Raw genomic sequence first — 19,679 nt, 5'->3', positions numbered from 1 at the left:
GCCTCTTTTGTTGTGAGCATTCATCACTTGTAGCTCTGAGCCAAGACCTGGTGGAAAGTGGCCCGTGTGAGCCAGGGACTCAGGAGTTGCCTCTTGTGAAGTGGTTGGCCATTGTCACCATGAATGGCAGCTCTTCGCAGCTGGTGTGGGAGGGGAGGGTCTAGGCTGGTGTGGAAGGGTCTGGCCAAGCCCCTCAGTGGTGCATGGTGCTCCTGGGACACAGCCACCTCAGGGACTGGTGGCCTGCTCCTCCGGAGGACACCTTCCTGATGGCTTCTTCCCAGCCCCTCCCTGCACCTGTACCTGCTCAGCCTGTGCATCCCGGACTCGCTCATCACCTGGCTCTTCCTCCAGAGGGCTGTCCTTTGCTCCTGTCCCTTCTTTATCACAGGTGTCCAGGACATGCCTTGCACATGAGACCACCTGGGGCTCGTTTGCAGGCCTGTCCTGAGAGGCCATGATTGGCATGTGGCTGGGTCGGGCTGGCCTTGGGGCTGCATGAACAGGCAGGTGCTTGGACAGCTCTACCTTTCTGGGCATCTGAGTTGGCATCTGACCTGCTGTGGCTGCTGACAGGGCCCCAGGTGGAAGGAACAGAGTGCACAGCTGTGGAGCTGAGCACCATCCCCACCTGCTCAGGTCAGACTGTGTCACAGCTGCGGCCTGGGGCTGCCCCCTCCGAGGGCTGGGACACGGGCCCAACTGCCAGACAGCCCAGTGGAAATGAGCCCTTCCTGTGCGCCAGGGGCCCTGACCGTATCAGGCCTGGCTGTGGTGGGCACCTGAGGATCAGGGCTGGCAGTGTTCTGTAGGTTCCTGCAAGGCAGGTGGTGTGGCCACATGACTGCACAGGTACCCTGAGCTGTATCCACCCCGTGTGTAGCTCTCGCCTGCTGCCCAGGGCACAGAGGGCAGAACGGAGTCCCCCACTGTCTCCCAGAGGTCCCCGGATCCTTGTCTGCCATGCTGGGTGCCTTCTGCCCTGGGCGGTCTCAGCCTACTGGAGCCACTGAGGTTCAGGAGGCAGCGTGGCAGCCTGGCCAGGGTGGGTGTGGCTGGAGGGACCAAAGGGGATATAGCCCTGTCTCTCCAGAGAGTGGCCAGCCAGTGTGGCGAGGCTGACGTGGCCGGGCGAGGGCCTCCTGTCCACCCCTGCCATGCCCTCGAGCTCTCGGGGCCGATGCTCTGCCTGCTGCTGCCGTGGTCAGCTGTCCTCTCCGTGGCTGCAGTGTCTTGGACTGTTCCTGCTCCCTGCTGCTGTGGGCAACTGAGCAAATCCCTGGGTTATTTCAGTGCTACAAGGAGGGGAAAGACCATGTGGAATTCCAAGGGAATCTGTCCTGACACCTGTGTTCTGCATCTCTTGTTTCCAATGCCACCATCACACCCAGCCATGGGGTGGGTGTCAGACACTGTCCCCTGACACAGTGGGGACAGAACCACACGGGGAAGGTCTGGATCCCAGGGCTGGGAGGTGGCCGAGCCGTCTACCCGTGAGAAGTCATCAGTCCTTGGAGGCTGCTCCCCCTGGTGCTTTGCGTCCACCAGCGAGCACGTCAGAACCCTCAGTGGCATCCCTAGGGTGTGTTATGGGGGATTAGGTCACTGAGCTGCCAGTCCCTGACCCCGTAGGCACCTGCGCCACATGAGGCTGCAGGCCCGGGCTTTCCCTGGTGAAACCTGCCCTGGGCTGGACCCCTGCCCACTAGGCCAAACGCTGACCTGTTGGCCTTTGGGGGTGACCTTGGGGCCTTGAGGCCTCTTCTTGGGCAGCCCTGGGCATTTGACCCTGAGGCCTTCACTTCTGGGAGCTGAGAGCGGCTTTTGCATGAGCCCTGCCCCCTGGCACGGCCTTGCTCTGTCAGAGAATGGCAGAGCTGCACCGAGGCACCTGTCTTGGGCTGCCGAGCTCTGCACTGGGTCCCCTGTGCCAGGAGTTGCACTGGTCCTCACTTCCCTCCTGTCTTCTGGCCACAGGGAGAAGAAGCAGAGGTGCTGGAATGTGGGAATGTGTTTACTTCCCCCCCATGCATCCATCCATCTCTCCATCCGTCCATCCATTCTTCCCTCCCTCCTTCCGGGAAGCTGGCTGGACACCATATGAGGCTGTGGCTGGCTGATCAGTGGCCTTGCTGGGCCCTCTCCCCAGTGACCTCTGGGCTCCTGGTTGTTCACCAGTGGGGCAGGGGGTAGGCAGTATCCACAGGCTTTGTGTCCAACCCCTGTGAGGCCTGAGCAGTTAGAGAGGGAAAACACAGGGTGGGGTGCTGGTCAGCTGTGGTATCAGGGACAGAGGTGGCCAGGAAGGAGGCCCTCAGCCACCTCACTGGCCGGAGCTTTTGCTTCTTCCATGCCTGGCTGTCCCTCTCCTACCTGGGGCAGCCCTCCAGGGCCCTTAAGTGGCCCTGAGGACAGCAGCCACCCACTCTTCTGACCCCAACCAGCGCCCACCTCTCCCCCCTCAGAACCCCTACTGCAGCCCCTCTGCTGCCCATGCCCCAGCCCACTCAGCTAGAGGACCTTGTAGCCCGTCTGCTTTCCCACAGGGGTTGGGCTTCCCGAGGCAGGGTCCTGGCTGAGCCTGGGCAGCCTGTGAACTGAAGGCACAGCAGCTATTGCTAGAGGGAGGAGTCCTGCCCCACAGTCAGGATTTGGGGTGGGGAAGTCTGTGAAAGAAGAGGAAAGAGGCAGGTGGGTGCGCTGGGGCCAGCTCTGTGTGTGCCCTGGTCGCTGGCTGCAGAAGGGACAGGCTCTGTGTCTGCAGGGCTGAGGCGTGAATAAGCCCTACACGCCTGTGTTTCATCTCTGAGGACTTTGGTCAGTGCTTCAACTGCTGTGGCTCCTGGTGGCCCCCCACCTGCTCCTTCCCACCTAGGTTGAATTCTGACCCCCTCTCTGCCCAGACACCCTGCCTCTTGGCTTTGTATTTTAGCACGTATTAATGGTACAAGTTCTATTAACATGTATGCACAGTGTATTTTATTAATGTGTGCTTATGATCTGTATTATTGTATTAACACATACTCATGCTAGGTACTATTTTGTTCCCGTATAATGGTACACACCAGTGTTCAGTGTCACACCTGGACGCATGCACTGGCCTGTACTAACTGAATCAGAGGGATTCTTGCTGCGGGTTTGGAGCCAGCAAGCTCCTCTCCCGTGTTTTCCTAACACATATACTAGGTTGCGGCGAATGTCCTTGTCCCCCTGCCCTGCAGAGCCCAGGACTTCTGCCTTCCATCCATCTATCTTGGTATCTGCCATTTCCCATTTCTTCCAGGTCTTGACTCCAATGTCCCCTTCCCAGAGTGACCTTCTGGGGGCACCCCCAACCCTGAGCCCTGGGTCATTCTCAGGCTCCTTCACAGCTGGGTGGCTCTGCCTGCTGTCACACCCCCAGAACCAGCCTTGCAGGAGGTATTGAGTTTCTGGGTGTCCTTCCCAGCCATCCGTAGATCCGACAGCTGGAAGAGATGCTCACATTTTACTTTGTGCCCCCATGGAGCACAGTAAAGAAATCCTCATCCTTGCTTTGCCCTGATCTTGGCCCAGCCGTGGAAGGAGAGCCCCAGTTAGCAGTTCCCTTCATAATGTACACCCCAGAGGAGGAGCCTGAGTGTCTGCTGCAACTTGGCAGGGGACAGATGGGGATGGGGGTGCATATGGCGTGCAGTGGAGCTCGCTCGTCTCTGAGTCAGAGGGGACAGCGTCACCATCACTGGCTGTGTCTCCCGCAGAGGAGGAGCTCCGGAAGCTCCGGGAGGAAACCAACTCGGAGATGCTGAGGCAAGAGCTGGACCGGGAGCGGCAGCGGCGGCTGGAGCTGGAACAGAAGATGCAGGAGGTGCTGAAGGCCAGGTAAGGCGTGCCGACTGTTTGCAGTCCTTACCATGTGCCTTGCCGGAGGCTAGGCATTTACAAGGGAGAAAGCTTTGTCCAGCTCACAGCTCTGAAAGTCCACGGGCCTGGTGAGGACCTCCAGCAGATGGCACAGTGGTGGGCGTGCACGGGAGGGAGAGGTGTGGGAGAGAAAGGTCTCATCTCCGCGCAAGGCTGGCAAGGCCGGGAGTGGCCAGGCCTGTCCTGTAGCAGCTGTCTCGAGGGTACCAGCCAGGGTTCCATGAGCACTGTTAATCCCTGCCACTGGTGACCTGTGACCTACCACTGGGCCCTCCCTATCATAGCTCCTTGGCGCTGCAAGACCTCAGGAAGCACCCAGCATCTAGCACATGGGCCCTTGGGAAACAAACCACATCCTAACCCAGAGCCCAGGGGCGGAGATCCCGGCCCAGTCCTGCTCAGATCCTCGAAGTAGGCCTGGCCCAGGAGTTGGGACTCCACTGAAACCAGGTGGGGAACATCAGCCCTGGTCCCTGAGGCAAAAGTGGCCCAAAGTGGCCCTCTGGGCAGGGGTGAGTCTCAAGTGGGGGTTCCCATCACCACGCAGGCCTGGGCACCACACCTTGATTCTGGGCATGGATGGGCAGAGGTGGGACTGAGTGACCCCAGAACCACCTTGTGCCTTGTCCTTGGGTCTGAACTCCACCAGTGCTCTCCCACCTTGCTACCTCTCTCCAGCCACCCAGGCCGGCTGCCCACCCAGAGGCTTCCTGCCCCTGTGGCCCCAGGCCAGGGTGCTGGGCACCCTGCCTCCTCCAGAACCCACTGCATGCCCACCTGCCATGGTCACACCCTCATCCTAGCAGGATCTTCCGTCTGAGCTGACAGTGCCAGCTGAGCGTCTGCAGGGACGTGCACGGGTGACGGCCTCATCCTCGAGGGCTGAGCTGCTGGACATCACGGCTTTCCCTCCCCTCCCCTCTTCTGTTCGCTGAGCCGGCCTCACCTTTGGGGACAGCAGCAGGAAGCAGGCCCCTTCAGAGCTGAGCCTTGAGTTAGACAGCAGTGTACTCTGACCTGGCAAACCACGCGGCTGCTGTCGCTCTGCACAGCCCGGGCCCTCACCTGTGTCCCCAGCCTTCTTGCCTCAGCCTCCCTGACTCCATTCTCACACCACTGCCCACCATTCCTCAATCCAAGGGGGCGACTCCCACAGTTTGGGTCACTGACTGCCGCCCTGGGGCCCCTGGAACCAGGCTCTTGCATGTCCAGTGCTGGACACCAGCTCCCTTCTGGGCCCTCCAGGCATCATCTGTGGACGGTGCTACGCAGGAGGTCCCGTGCGCCAAGTTCCTGGTGACTCCTCCGTCAGGCAGCACAGTGTTCCACGCAGGTCCCCTGGGGCCTCCCACAGGTCCACATGGCCTGCACGGGGGGCAGTGACCCATCACCCCTCTCTGCCCCTCCTGAGGGGCTGGCCCCTCCCCAGACCCCTCTCTCTCCTCTCTCATATACACACACACACACACACACACAAAGGCACCCACGCGTGTCCACACTCACACTACACAGCGCCGCCTGGTGCTGACCTCTGTGAATCTGGACCAAGCCAGACTTCAGTTACTTTCAATTATGCATCAGATGTGGTGCAGCAGAGACCTGACCTGTGCTGGGAGGGCCTGGGATGCATGGGCCTGGTGCCTGGCCAGGTGTCAAGGTGCAGTCTCACCCCAGGGATGGTGCTCCCCTAGGAGGCAGGGTGTGCAAGTCCAGCCTCATCTGGATGCTGAGCACCCCCTGGTGGTGCCGGCACTGACCAGCATCTCTGCCCCCACTGCAGCACAATAGACTCCCCCGTCCTTAGGGTCCACATCTCTCACCAGCTCCCCTCCACAGGGACAGTGCATGGCCCTGCGCCAGTTTTGAGGATGCAGAGGGACCAGCTGGGGTGGACAGGAAGGGAACGGCCAGGATATGACCTAGGAAGTAGAAACAGAGGGACCCAAGAAAGTAGAGCCAGGTGGCCCTGGTGACCGTCTGGTGCTCCACCCAGCCCTGGGCAGATTTCCTCAGGGGGGGTGACCCCAGACCTGCATCAGACCCTTGACCTGGCTGGAGCCCTGCCTCGTCACCATGGATCAGGAGACATTAGGCCTAACACAGAGACCTGGTCACTCAAAGTGTAGGTCACTCAGAACTGTTTTTGAAGACTCATTAGTTAGTATACAGTCCTCTTGCTGAGCAGAGGGAGTGACATGATATTGATGTGTCTCTGAGCTTGCAGGTGCTACATGGGGTGAGAACGTCCCACATGTGTCTGCCCTGCACCTCCCTTTAACACTATGCTACCCTAGCACTGTGCCAAGCCACCCCATCCCCCATGACCCGTGCGTGGGGACAGACCCTTACCGTATTCTCTGATCATGTGAAGGAAATAAAGTCCCTGTCCCCTGGACACCTGCTGATGGGCTCTTCTTCCACTTAAGATAGCTGGCAGAGCATTACAATCTAAGTCCCGTTTGTCTCCAGCAGGTCAGTGTGCTGGGGACAGTCACCCAGCCAGTAACTGTGCACTGTGATTAGAGGTGAGACACACAGTAGTGGCCACTGCACCTGCTGTAGTCATGCGTGTCTGGCTCTTGGTCTGCACGATGCAGCCTGGCTTTGGCAGGAGCTGGCTTTCTAGTGCCCCTGGTAGAGTTGCTCTGGCTGGAACCCTCAGGCTCTTTGGGGAGCATCGTGGTCATCTGCTCAGGGGCAAGGGAGACCCAGCCAGGGCCCAGGGTCTCCTGTGTACCCTGGGCCTGTGCTCCTGTTCGCCAGTGAGTCCCCTTTGGTTGGTTACTCCAGGCATGGACAGTCATGTGCAGCCCCACTCTAGCCTTGAGGATGTGGACCTGGGCCCAGCCCCTCTCCCATGACTGGGCCTCCTGCCTGGGGACTCAGGCCCACGTGCATCTTCTGCATTCACTGCTCCAAGAGGCCACAGCCCACTCAGCCCCAGCCCTGCCCAGCTGCCTGGACAGGAGTTCGGGTCATCTTCCTGTCCTGTGTTGCTGCATGATGTGGCAATCATAGGTCACAGCAACAGGTTCCAAGCACCCAAGGTGTTTGCCACGCTGTTGGTGTGTGATTGTGTGATGTGGATGGAGCAGAAACCGCCTCTCCTATCACCTGGGTCCCAGGGGCCTGGAGCTCTTGGCTTTGGGAGGAGGGAGGGAGGGGCTGCATACATGGAGGCTCTGCAGGAGGGTGCAGCTGCCAGAGGACCGCACAGAGACACCACCCGAGGATGGATGGGGCCCAGGCTCCACCCCTTGGGGCCATGCAGCTGAAAGTGGGGTGATGGGACCCTGCAGGTGGACAGGGACTCTGGAAAGAGGCAGAACCCAGGAAGGCTTTGAGGCCCAGTGAAAACTGATCGGGATGCAGTGCACTGAGGACGGGAAGCCAGGCAGCGGCTGCTTCGGTCCAGCGGGGACCCAGGGCTTCTTCACTTAGTGCTTGATAAACAGGTGTATGAGGTGTGGTCACAAAATACAGTTAATGTTTCAATTTCTAAATATGTATGACAGTAAAAGACATTGCTGTGACTCCCCCTGGAAACTTTTCCCTTGCTTTGAACACACTCATCCCATCGCCCTTGCCACTTCCTGCAGCAGCTCTGGAGTCCTCCTTCCTTAGTGTCTTTAGTTGCGCTGTCGTGGCTGCCTGGCTGTCCTGAATCCACCAAAATCCTTCCCTTTCATGGTCATTTTGACTTTGGGGAAGAGTCAGAAGTTGCAGGTGCCAGATCCAGTGAATAAAGTGGATGAGGACTCAGTGGCATGTTTTTATGAGCCTGCCTTTCTGCTGGATGGTGCTTGGCGGCAGTATTCATTGTAGTTTTGATCACACCTTGTAAATACACACCGCATTTCTTTTTTTTTTTCCGGTATTGGGGATCAAACTCAGGACTTTGTGCTTGCCAGGCAGGCGCGGCGCCACCTAGCTACATCCCCGCCCCACAGGCCGTTTCTTGACTAGCCCTTTTATGTTACAGTGCAGTATCTTTTCATTAGCAGAGCTGTTTGTTCTGTGTTGAAATTAACAGGAAAGAAAAGAGTCGTGTGTTTGTGCGGCGCTGTTTACTGATTACTGAGGCATGGAACCTGTGCTGGCCGGAAGTGCGGTTCCCTGTCCCCTGGTCCCTGTTGTCCCCAGCCTTGGTCCATTCCAGATTCCCTGAGCTGGTGGATTTCCCATGATTCCTGGACTTGGTTCCCGGGGTGGCACAGTTTGCATTGACAGACATCTTGCTTCTTCTCCCCTTTTTTTAAGAGCCGAGGAGCAGACTGCGCAGGTCCAACAGCCGCCAAAGAGCCAGAGCCAGGCCGGCAATGGAGCAGGTAGGCCTGTGGGCACAGCGGACACTGCTTCTGTCCCGAGTCCCTCCTGTATCTGGGACCCTCCTTCCATCAGAACGGGGTCAGCATTTGTCCCTGCAAGCTGGCAGTCATCAGAGTGAACTCGAACTCCTGCTCACAGGAGTGCACGGCGATGTCTCAGTTACTCTGCGCAGGCCCTGTTCTCCGGGCCGGTCATCCTACCGAGGGGACTATGCAGGCAGGGGGCTGTCGCGGGCTGGTCACCACACCCCAGGGAGGAGACAGAGCTCTTTTCTCTCCCCCTGCTCCCATCCCACCCTTCCCTACTCTGAGCCCTCCACAGCCGTCCTTCAGAAGATGAGGTGTGCAGTGCCCCTTCCGAAGGCCCTGCTTGCCTGTGCTGGTGAGAAGGATGAACCAGGTCTGAGGTCTTTGGTTTCAGTCCTGGGGCCACAGAGAGGAGGCCCAGGAGGGAGGCGCCTCTGAGGGGTACTCCCAGTTCTGGGCCTAGCCGTTCCAAAGAGAAAGGTGGTGTACCCCTTCCCCGGGGCACCCCAGCTAGAGCCATGCAGGGCAACTCTGGGCATATTTGGCTCTGAGTCCCCTGGGTGCTGGCCTCCCGGGGCCCCTGGGCCCTACAGCCAGTGGCCCAGGCTTAGATATAAAGTCCTTGGCCTGTCATCTTGGCCACCGAGCCAGAAGCAGCGCAAGACCTCCAAGGTCCCTGATGCTTGGTGATGGCGAGGGCCTGAGAAGCGTGGGTAGAAAGGCACGTCCCTGGGTTCCCTTGCCTGTCACGGGCCAAGGTCCATTCTGATTGTCAGGCCAGCTCTGTGCATGTGTGGTGGGGGAGTGGTAGGGGGAGAGGTCCTGCTCCGCAACGGCAGCCTCTGGGGAGCGGTGTCCGCCCCCATGGTGGAGTCAGGTGGGAACTGGTGTTGGGGATAAAGATCTGTCAGGGCTTCACATTTTCCTCAGGAATTGGCCCTGAGAGGCCCAGCAGAAAGAGCCTCCAGGTCCTGGTTAAGGGGAATGAGAGGGCTTGGCCTCACACTGGTGAGGTGAGCCTCCAGTCCAGGGCCTGGGGGTCAGCAAACACCCCCATCTGGCTTTACATGTTTAAAATGCTGTTCACACTTTTAAATGGTTGGGAGAAAAAGGAATATTCTTGACAAGTGAGCCTCGATGAGTCTGGAATCCCAGGGTCCCTCAGCGTTCCCCTGGGAACCAGCCCTGCCCTCAACTCCTTGGCCCACCCCCTGCCCTGACTGAGGGCGCAAACCTCAGCACTGCTGGCCTTGGCCCTTCACTTCCATCCCGAGCCTGAGGCAGCTGGGGTCTGCATTGCCTGTTGCCCACCTACCCTGAGCCCACAGCACACCTGGTTGGGTTTTCCTTAATTCTTAATTGACACCAATGTTTGTGCGTGTTGACTGCACACCGGTGTCTGGTGACCACCTGCCCACCTTCCCACTCCCTTGAACTATGGTGGGACAGCGCCCCCTACAGTCCACCCGAGCCTACTTTCTGAGAGACCTTCCGGCGAGCAAGGGGATACTCAGTCTGGCAGGGCTTGGGCTGGCGTCTGCCCTGTGGGCCACTTTGTGCAGCCTTAGCTGTTGGTGAACGGAGTATAGACCCCCATCCCCCCAGCATGTGAACAGGCCAACCTCAGGGTCTCAGGGCCAGGCTGTGAGCCCCCCTAGCAGTTCAGACCCAGTAGAGGGGAAAGACGGTCAGCCAGGAAAGGTGGGGAGGCAGCTGGAGAAGCCCAATGCCCCAGATGCTGGGCCCCGGGCTTGGGAAGCAGACCCCACAAAGCAGTGTTTATGGCAGGGCTTCCCTGGTCGGCAATGCTGGACTTGCACCTCCTGGCAGGACCCCTTCTGGGCCTTGCTGTGAGACCCCCACCCCAGAGCTCGAGACCCCAGAGCAGTGAGCCAGGCTGACTCCTCCCACCTCCTGCCTCCTCACAGAACGCCGCAGCCAGGGCCTGTCCTCCCGAGCACAGAAGTGGTTCTATGAGAGGTTCGGGGAGTACCTGGAGGATTTCCGCTTTCAGCCCGAGGAGAACACCGTGGAGACCGAGGAACCCCTCAGTGCCCGCAGGTAGGGTGCCCGCCTGGGGGACAGCTGGTGGAGGGATGTCAGAGCCTGGGCCCTGCATCGCCATCATGCGGGCAGTGACGCTGAATGTGTAGCTGCCGCTGGCTCCTGGAGGTCCCCAGCCAGTCCCCTCACCCACACTGGCCTCATGTGACAAGTGTCCATGTGCAGGGCACAGGACTGTTGTCTGGGGTCTCCCTCACACCAGGTTGCCTTAGTGGTTCACATGCCTGGGCCCTGGGGGCCCCGAGAAGCCAGACCTGCAAGGCCCCTGCTCTGGGAGGGATGTGGCTGGCGACGGGGACCCTTGTTGCAGATGTGCCCGCCTTCCTAACCTAGGGAACAGCAGCAGGCGCTCCTGGTACATCGCTGCCCCCGAGTGTGACGGTCCGGGCATCCGAGGGTCCTGGGCATCCAGTGTCCTCCTGTTCCATGTGTGAAGTGGAGCGTGTCGGGGGGCCCAGGGCTTGGGTGAACTAACACTGTCCACCTCTCCTTCTCTCAGGTTAACGGAGAACATGAGGCGGCTGAGTGAGTGTGGTCCCTTGGCCGGCGTGGGTGGTGGGTGGTGGGGAATGGAGCCCAAGCTGGCCGGCCCAGCGTTTGGGGTGAAAAGTGACGCCTTTCTCCCATACTCCCCAGACCCCAGGGAATCCCAACATGCTGCACCCCATCTTTGCCCTGTTCCCTTTTTCCTGCCCCCCACCGGCCTGGGCATGGGGGTGCAGGTGGTTTCTCCCCATGGGTAACTCGGGATGTGCTGTGCTGACCGCCGTAGTCTGCTCTCTTCCCAGAGCGCGGGGCCAAGCCTGTCACTAACTTCGTGAGGAACCTTTCTGCCTTATCTGACTGGTACTCCGTCTACACCTCTGCCATCGCCTTCACGGTGAGTGGCTCTTTGGGGTTGGGATGACTGTGCCGTCCTTCACTGGTGTCCCCGAGATGGGCAGGGCCAGGGACCCTCTCTTCCATGAAGAGAGTGGAGGTCACAGGGTCACATCAGAGGCAAGTGTGGCCCAGGACCCTGCAGGGCCCCAGCTGTGACCTCAGCCTCCTGGTGTGCTTGCCTTTGGTTTGCCACGCCTGTCAGGGTGGGCGGCAGCTGCACAGCATCTGTCCTCTGGGACCTGAGACTGTAGGGCTGGAGAGGTGCCCGGAGGGCATGTGGTGGTGCAGGAGACCCAGCCTGGCCCCTGTGAGCCACAGTCTGGGCAGGGATAAGGGAACATCGGACTGGCAGCATCCGGGGCCCTGCCTGCCTCCCAGGGAGACCCTCCCATCTGTCTTGGTGCCCTCCAGGGTAAGAAGGGTGTGGGGAGGGCGTGGTCTGAGTGCCCAGAGGTGGCTTTGCCCTGCCCAGTGGGCTCCTGTCTGGAGACGGTGCCTGGTGGCCCTGGGAGGCCAGCGGCTGTCCAGGCCTCAGTGTCCACCTCAGAGATGGCACTTTGCACACGCACTGGTGAAGCTGTGGGGGTGCAGGGCCTTCATGGCTGCTCTGTCTGAGGCCTTCCTGACTGGGGCCCACACCCGCCATCCCACCTGTGCCTTGGCCCTAAAGAGACAGGCCCCTTGGTTCTGACTCTCCTCCTACCCGCCACCCGAACTCAGTTGCATTTGGGCCCCTGCTCCGTGCCCGCAGCTGTAGGTCTGTCAGTGTCCAGGGACTCCCTGCCTGGGCCCGCTGCCCCCTGCTGTCCAGTGGCTGTGTGCTCAGGACAGTGGGCAGCCTCCTTATGCCACCAGCCCCCGAGTGCACCTCCCTCTTCACCCCCAGGGCCCGCCCCTCCCAGCCCCCTCCACTGCCTCAGGGACCTCGTCTTCCCACTGAGTGCTGCCAGATGGTTGGGGACCGGGAGGGACGCAGCTGTCCCGGCTGGTCTGCCTGATGCACCCCTCTCCCTGCAGGTGTACATGAACGCCGTGTGGCACGGCTGGGCCATCCCCATGTTTCTGTTTCTAGCAATTCTGAGGCTGTCCCTCAATTACCTCATCGCCAGGTAGGGGAGCCTACCCACTGGGTTGGGTGGCCCTGCTGCGCTGTTCCCCTGGGGATGGGTAGGCGGCTGCCCCTCTGCCTTGCTGCAGCCGGCGGCAGAGGCTCCAGGCTCCCCGTGGGCCTTTCCCTGACGGCCGCGGTGCCCACCACGTGGGAGAGGATCACCTGTCCCATATCACATTGCCCAGGGGTGGGTTGGTGAGGCCGCAGGGCTCTGCGCTCCGTGAAGCTCCTGCTGTTTGTTGTAAGAAAAAAGTAAGGAGCAGAGGCTGGAGTTTAGGGCGAGCATCAGCACCGCCCACACAGCACACCTGTGCAGCAGGCGCTTTGCAGGGGTGCGCTAAGCCCACTGAGCCTGGGCTGTGCCTCATGGCCTCCATGTCCCCTGTGAGCACCCTAGGGGACCCCCAGTGCCAGCCCCAGCTCAGTCTCAGCAAAAGATCCTACTTCGTACACCAGGCTCCAGTCTTCTTTCCATGCTGCATCAGTGTTGGTTTGTAGAAAGGAAAACATTGAAAGATGAGGGGTGATCAAAACATGCCGTGAATGCTTACATTTAGAAAAATACTTATTACAATAAAAGGCACATTGCCATGAATCTCCCTTAAAATCGCCCCCTCACTTTGAACACATCCACCCCATCCGTCCTTCTTGCCTTCTCTGGAGCAGTTCTGAAGGTGCTCTTTCCTGAGTATCTTCTCAAAGTGGATCAAAAACACAGTGAACGCTGGTGTGGAGTGCTATCGTTACATTGTGTCCTTATCCAATGTAGTCACTGGATCTGACACCATGTTTGTTCTGGCTCTTCTGGCTCTTCCCCAAAGTCGAAAGGACCTTGAAAAGGAAATGTTTTGAATCAACTCAGGACATCAAGGCGGCCACCATAGTACAACTAAAGACACTCAGAAAAGAGAACTTCCAGAATCACGTCAGAAAGTGGCAGGGGAGAATTCTGAGGGAGATTCTTAGCAGTGTGTCTTTTATTGTAATAAACTTCTAAAAATTAAATACTCACTATTTTCAATTATACTGTATGTTTTTTAAATTTTTTATTTTTTTTGCGGTGCTGAGGATTGAACCTGGGGTTTTGAACATGCTAGGCGAGTCCTCCACCATAAGCTGTGTGTCCAGCCCATGTTGTGTACCCTTGAAGCAGCCATTAGTCCCCAAGGTGAGGCAGGATATGTGACTGGTGAGGCAAGATCTTGTGGTTTCCCCTCCCCCTTGTCACTGGCTGCTCTTAAATAGGCGGGGGACTGGAATGGCCTTGAGGCCTCCAGCACGGTTTGGGAGCCCTTCTTTCCTGTCTGGCCGTACCACAGGGTAAGGGGCCCTGGCTAGATGTGCTGCCTTGTTGTCCCCTGAACTCAGCCAAAGTTGTGGTGGTTTCTCTTTGCCAGGGGCTGGCGGATACAGTGGAGCATCGTGCCAGAAGTGTCTGAAGCTGTGGTAAGTCCTGGGGGGGGGGAGAGGGCCCCTTCATCTGACCCTACCATGTCAGGCCTCCAACCTCTATGAGTGATGAGAAGGCTTCCAGATGAGTGCCCTGCCCTGGAGGGGAGGTGCGGGGAGAAGCCAGCCCTGGGCCCCGGGCCATCCATCCACTCTTGCCCCAGCCTGTCCTGCCTATTCCTTCTCAGCTGCTATGCCCGCCCCCCTTAGTAGGAATGTAACAGAAGAGCTGGGCAAGTAGACACGTACACTCCTGGGACTCTGGAGCCTAGTACTGACCTCCTGCCTAGTTTGTCAATAAAGCTTTATTGACACTCAGCCATGCCTGCTCATACACAGCCTGGTTTGTCAATAAAGCTTTATTGACACACATTTATGTCTACTCATTTACACGCTGCCCTGGCTGCCTTTGCACTGTAGTGTTTTTTTGTTTTGTTTTGTTTTGTTTTGGTACCAGGGATCAAACTCGGATCTTTGCGCAGCAGGTGGCGAACCCACTGAGCTAAATCCCTGGCCCCTTTGCTCTGTAGTGGAGAAGGTGTGACAGAGCCACATAGTTGGAAAAGCTTAAAAAAAACTTACAAAAGTTGACTCTAGAGGGAGGCTCAGACCCGTGAGGCTAAACTATTGGGTATGGATAGAGGGAGACCATGGTGCCTCCATGGGCCTGTCTGATATTTGAGCACCTACTATATGCCTGGAGCACCAGGGGTTGAGGAGCTGTCATGGGGCAGGCCTGTGTCTACCCACCCTTGAGACCTGGAAGACTCAGGAGGGTCTTACTGAATAAGTGGGGAGATGTATGAATTCAGACAAGCAGGACGAGCTGGGCCCCCATTTGCTGGGCCTCAGTTTAGCTACCTGCCAAACTGAGTGGGGGCGGGTGGTAAAGGGAGCATAAGAGAGGGTTGGGGTGTCTTGGCCCAGCAGGGTACCCTCCCCACCCAGAATCCCCAAAGCACAATCCTTCCCCTCTGGCTATCTGGGGACAGCAGAGTGACCCACATATCCCTGGGGCTGGGAGCCTTCTTGATGTTTTTTCAGTAATTTCTCCAAACTGTTAAATTCCAGTGGAAAATTCTCTCTCCCCTTTGACTGAAGGAACCTCCAAAGGAAGACCTGACCGTGTCCGAGAAGTTCCAGCTGGTGCTGGACGTCGCCCAGAAAGCCCAGGTACTGCTGTGGGCTCTGCCAGCACGGGGCACAGGGCAGCACCTTGCCGCCCCAGGCCAGGCTCCTCTGCCGTCAGCTGCTGGTGCTTAGCTGGGTGTTCCCAGCCACTCTGCTGGGGGGGATATCGTGTGGTGGGGCACCCCCTGCTGGCCAGGAACAGGAGAACGCTGGCCTGGTTAGCTGTTATGAGTATGGCCACATTGACTTAGACCAGAACCCCCAGGCCTGGGGGTGGCCAGGAAGGACCATGGGGCTCTGGTGGCCACTGGTTTATGCATTCCTAGTCTGCCCAGACCAGGGGCCCTCTGGCTGTCTGGTGTGGCTGACAGGCACGTAAGCCTGTGGTCATTTCCTCTTCACACAGAATCTCTTTGGCAAGATGGCAGACATCCTGGAAAAGATCAAGAAGTAAGTGGCCACCCCCAGCCCCACCCCGAGACAGCGCCAGGCCCCGCCTGACCGCCATCTCCCTTCCAGCCTGTTCATGTGGGTGCAGCCCGAGATCACGCAGAAGCTGTACATTGCACTGTGGGCTGCCTTCCTGGCCTCCTGCTTCTTCCCCTACCGCCTGGTGGGGCTCACCATGGGTAAGGAGACACCCTGGGCTCGGCAATGTGGGGTCAGGAGCAGGACAGCAGAGCCTCTGTGGCACATCTGCCAGCCTCCGGGAGCTAGGGGGGCCTTCAACTCAGGAGCTGGGTACGGGCTTCAGACTTGAGAGAAATGAGGGCCACCAGATTCTAGGGACATGATGGCAGCTGCCCGCCTGCCTGCCTGCCTGCCTCTCTTCCTCCTTACCCCCTCCCTCCTTCCCTCCCTTCTTTCCTTTCTGTTGTACTGGGAGTTGAACACAGGGCCTTCACACTGGGCTACATCCACAACCCCTTTTCCTTTTTGTCTGTTTGTTGTTTTGAGACAGAGTCTCACTGAGTTGCCAAGTCACCCAGGCTGGGCTCCAACTTGTGACCCCCCTGCCTTAGCCTCCCAGAGTGCAGGATGTGGTCATCACACCTGGCTACGATGCTGGTTTCTCAAGTCCAGCGAGACCTTTGCCATGAAGGGGCCCCCAGCTTCCTGCTATAGTAAGGGGCTGCTGGGCCCTGGCTCAGTGCCTGTCTCTTGGGGCGCCGGCCTGTGTGCAGTCAGTAAGCATTCATCTTGTGGCTGGGGCGGTCAGAGCTGCCAAAACCTGCATGCATGTTTCCTCGTGCCTCGAGCTGGGTGGCAGCTGAGGAGTTAGTGATGTGGCATGAGGTCAAGGGTCACATCCACCTACATGCTCCTTTCCTGGGCTCACCATCAGGGAAGGAGAGGGAAGCGGCGACGAGGGCTATGGGGGAGGTGGTATCGCTGTGGCAGTGCTCACCTCCTGCCCTCCTCTCTGGCCTCCGTCCTCCGCCTCTCACTTGTGGGAACAGTGATCAGGCGGGATGTGGCTGGACTCTGGGCTCTGGCGCACAGGGTGCTTGGGGGCAGCCGAGAGGACAGGGGAAAGGGGAGGGAGAGGGAGCCCTGCACATGCACCAGGGCTCAGACCTTGTGCCCCGAGAACTTTGTGGCATGCTCAGAAGGTGGTCAGGGAGACAGCGCTGGCACCTACGAGGCACTGCCTCCACCTGCTCTCCTTGGCTGGGAGACCCAGGGGCTGGGTCCTTCCAGGAGCAGCAGCCTGGGACAGCCCGCTCTCTAGAGCTCTGTGACCTCACTAGCTCTCTGGGGACATGTCCTTACTGCCCAGCATGGTCTCTGTGTTGCCTCCTGTCTCATCACTGCACAAGTTCCTTTCACACCACTCCAGCTGTTTATTAACTTACTTCCCTGTCAGCTCCCAGACTGTGGCCTGAGGAGGCATGGGTGTGGCCAGTGGTGGGAGAGGGTATGGCCTCTGGTAGGGGAGAGCTGCTCTGGGAAAGTGGGTGTGGCCTGGGAGAAGTGGGAAGGGCCTAGGGAGGGGTGGGTGTGGCCTGTGGTGGGAGGGGGTGTGGTCTATGGTAGGGCAGAATGGGTGTGGTCTGGCCAGGAGTGGGTGGGGCCTTGGCAGGAGAGAGCAAGGCCCTTGCCGTGGGGCTCTGGAACCCCTTTGGAAGGCAGTGCCCCCCACGAGCGAATGGATGGGGTAGGTACAGGGAAGGAGTGAGAGAGACACCCAGGGCCTTCCCTGACCTGATGCGCAGCTGATGGTGCCCAGGTCCAGGGCCACAGGCAGGCTGGCGGGGCAACAGCCATTTGATTCTGGGATGGCAGGGTGCGTGGAGTGCGGGCACCTCGCCACAGGTCTGTGTGTGCAGGACACAGCCAGGGTGAGGTTTCTGATTTGGGGGCAAATGAGCCTCCAGGAAAGTGAGGCTGGGTTGGGACAAAGGGGACACCGAACGGGGAGTGGACCCTCAGATCTGGGAGCACCTGGGCAGCGGGTATGAGGCTGGGAGGGACAGGAGACAGGTGGGAGGGAGCCTGGGGTGACCTGCAGGGGCTGTGCCACGGGCTTAGGGAGGAGGGTCTGCTAGGAGGCTGCGGAGGGGTGTGGTGTGAGACATTGGAGCCCTGAGGAAGGCATGCCGCGACCCAGGACCCCTGCTCGAGGGGGCAATCGTCAAGCCTCGGGGGCTCTGGCTGCCGAAGCCAGGGGCCTCAGAAGGGCAGGAGGAAGAGGCCTGGATGCAGACCGTGGGGTGGCCTTGCTGCGATTAGGAAGGGGCAGAGAGGCCACTGTAAATCCAGGGTCATCGTCCTGAGGCCATGCAGGCCCCAGCTGCAGTGTGCCAGGTGTTGGCTGTGGTAATGGGCTGGATCTGAGTGGGGGCATTGAACGTGGTGGCCTAGCACCCCAGGCCCCTGACAAACTGGGCACTGCATCCATCTGCCCTTGGCCTCAGTGCCCTGATCGGTCCTTGGTCTCTCCTTGGCCCCTTCCTCCAGCCCTCACCAGGAAACCAGGGCTAGTGGACGGTGTGGCTTAGGGGTGACAGGGCTGTGTGGTGCTGTGAGGTCTCATCGTCCTTCAGACCACCTGTCCACCCTGGTCAGAGAAGGGCGTAGCCCAGAGTAGGCAGGTCAGGGTCAGGTCCCCCAGAGGCTCCCTTGTGCCACCTTCGGGGGTGGCAGCTCATGGCGTTCCGTGGTCCCCTTTGTTTTCTGAGATAGTTTATATTTTAATCTGAGACCCTTCTGGCTCCCCCATCCAATGCTGCCCCCAGCAGGGCACACTCCCGTCCCATCCCAGGCCAGGATTCAGGGCCCTCGGGGGTGCCAGCCCTGCCTGCCCTGTGGGTTTGGGAGGTGTCCTCCTTGGGGCTCCCTGTGGAAGGTGCTGGAGCAAAGGGCCTGACTGAGGGTCAGAGTGGACTGGACTCTCTTCTTGGGACTCTAGGCTTGGGCCTGATGGACTTTTCCCCCTGCAGGGCTCTATGCTGGCGTCAAGTTTTTCCTCATCGATTTCATCTTCAAACGCTGCCCCCGGCTGCGAGCCAAGTATGACACGCCCTACATCATCTGGCGGAGCCTCCCCACGGACCCCCAGCTCAAGGAGCGTGCGGGTGCCACTGTGTCACGCAGGGTGAGCCTGCTGTGGGCCCCAACTACGGAGCTCCTTTGCCTGTGCTCATTCAGAGGCCAATGCTTTTCCAATCTTAGGCATCCCAGAGACAGCACTGTCATACTCTCCTGTGTCCCCCACCTGCTGGGTTCCCTGCCTGAACTGCTCAGAGAGGGGAGCCACGGTAGAGGTGTGGCTGTGCCTGCTGAGAGCCAGGGTCTGGGACAGGAAGGCCCTGGGAATGGTGGCCCATGAGCATGACTGCCATTCTTTATGGTGGGATTTGGGGATTGAGGCCAGACAGGGCCTGAGCTGGTACCAGGCCCTTAGGTCCTTCTGAGCAAGAATTGCAGGATGGTTGGGCCTAGGTGCTCTCCTTGGGGTCCTTAGGTAAGTGGCAAGGATCCAGGCCTAGCACCCCCACTGGAGAAGTCTAGGAGGGCTTCCCAGAGGGGGACCCATGGGAATAGTCTCCGTGGGCCTGTGCTAAGAAGAGGGTGTCCCAGGGACCCCTTGATGCCTTTGTCAGAGAGACAAAACTCTGGGTCAGGTGTGGGTCACACTTCTGGGTTCCTGGACTGCAAAGCTTTTGGGAACCAAGAGGCTAGCAGGCCAGAAGGAGCTCACAGGAGCAGCCGCACTGCTCTGATCCTGTAGGTGGGGTTGCCCTGGGGGACACAGAGGCAGGGAACAGGGGCTCTAGGTCTGGGGGAGCTGGGGAGGGGACTTTCCTGGGGCTCAGGACCTGTTGGCGCTGGCCACTCAGGAGATCCAGGGAAGCAGGCTTAGGGCTGGGACCTTCTGGGATGGAGGCTGCCCACCTCCGGGTGTCCTGCAGGCCTACATGTCTGTGCTTGGCTCTGTTCAGGGCCCCGTGTTTATGACCTTGTGTCACGTACTCCCCACTTTTTCTTTTGTGGCGGTCACCTGTCTGTGGTCTCCTGGCCAGCTGTCAGGGCACGACAAGGTAGGGTGGCTATGTGGAGCCCCCTTGACCTGCTATGACCTGATGGTGTGATCTGGTGCTGTGCTCTGACTGGTTTTCTAAAGTCAATGTTGGTGCCCTGTTTGGGTTCTGAAATGCCCATTTTCCCACAGAATGCCTGGTGCTGATAGCCACACCCATGGGCTCAGTGTGCTGGGGACAGTTGCAGGGCCTCACTCAGGGAGAAGTTTCCCACCCATCCCAGGAGGCAGTGGGACTCAG

The 19,679-nt window shown here is 59.2% G+C and overlaps 1 protein-coding gene across 10 annotated transcripts in view; it reads left to right on the top strand.

Moving 5' to 3' along the window:
- Positions 1–19,679, top strand: part of Gramd4 (GRAM domain containing 4) — a 73,556-nt gene that overhangs the window by 46,312 nt on the left and 7,565 nt on the right. For all 10 annotated transcript variants that reach the window (XM_013072465.3, XM_013072463.3, XM_021258784.2 and 7 more), the window contains 11 exons: positions 3,741–3,861; positions 8,164–8,231; positions 10,187–10,319; positions 10,822–10,847; positions 11,111–11,202; positions 12,222–12,313; positions 13,713–13,761; positions 14,866–14,937; positions 15,302–15,345; positions 15,415–15,524; positions 18,339–18,493. In XM_013072465.3, the coding sequence (XP_012927919.2) occupies positions 3,741–3,861; positions 8,164–8,231; positions 10,187–10,319; positions 10,822–10,847; positions 11,111–11,202; positions 12,222–12,313; positions 13,713–13,761; positions 14,866–14,937; positions 15,302–15,345; positions 15,415–15,524; positions 18,339–18,493 (962 nt within the window). The remainder of the gene's footprint in view (positions 1–3,740; positions 3,862–8,163; positions 8,232–10,186; positions 10,320–10,821; positions 10,848–11,110; positions 11,203–12,221; positions 12,314–13,712; positions 13,762–14,865; positions 14,938–15,301; positions 15,346–15,414; positions 15,525–18,338; positions 18,494–19,679) is intronic.

This window comes from Heterocephalus glaber, unplaced genomic scaffold, assembly GCF_053883595.1.
Source record: "Heterocephalus glaber isolate CG9 unplaced genomic scaffold, H.glaber_assembly_v1.0 deba00001444, whole genome shotgun sequence".
NCBI classification, from domain to species: Eukaryota; Metazoa; Chordata; class Mammalia; order Rodentia; family Bathyergidae; genus Heterocephalus; species Heterocephalus glaber.
Note: the sequence above shows the minus strand (reverse complement) of the source record. Positions and strands in the feature narration are given on the sequence as shown.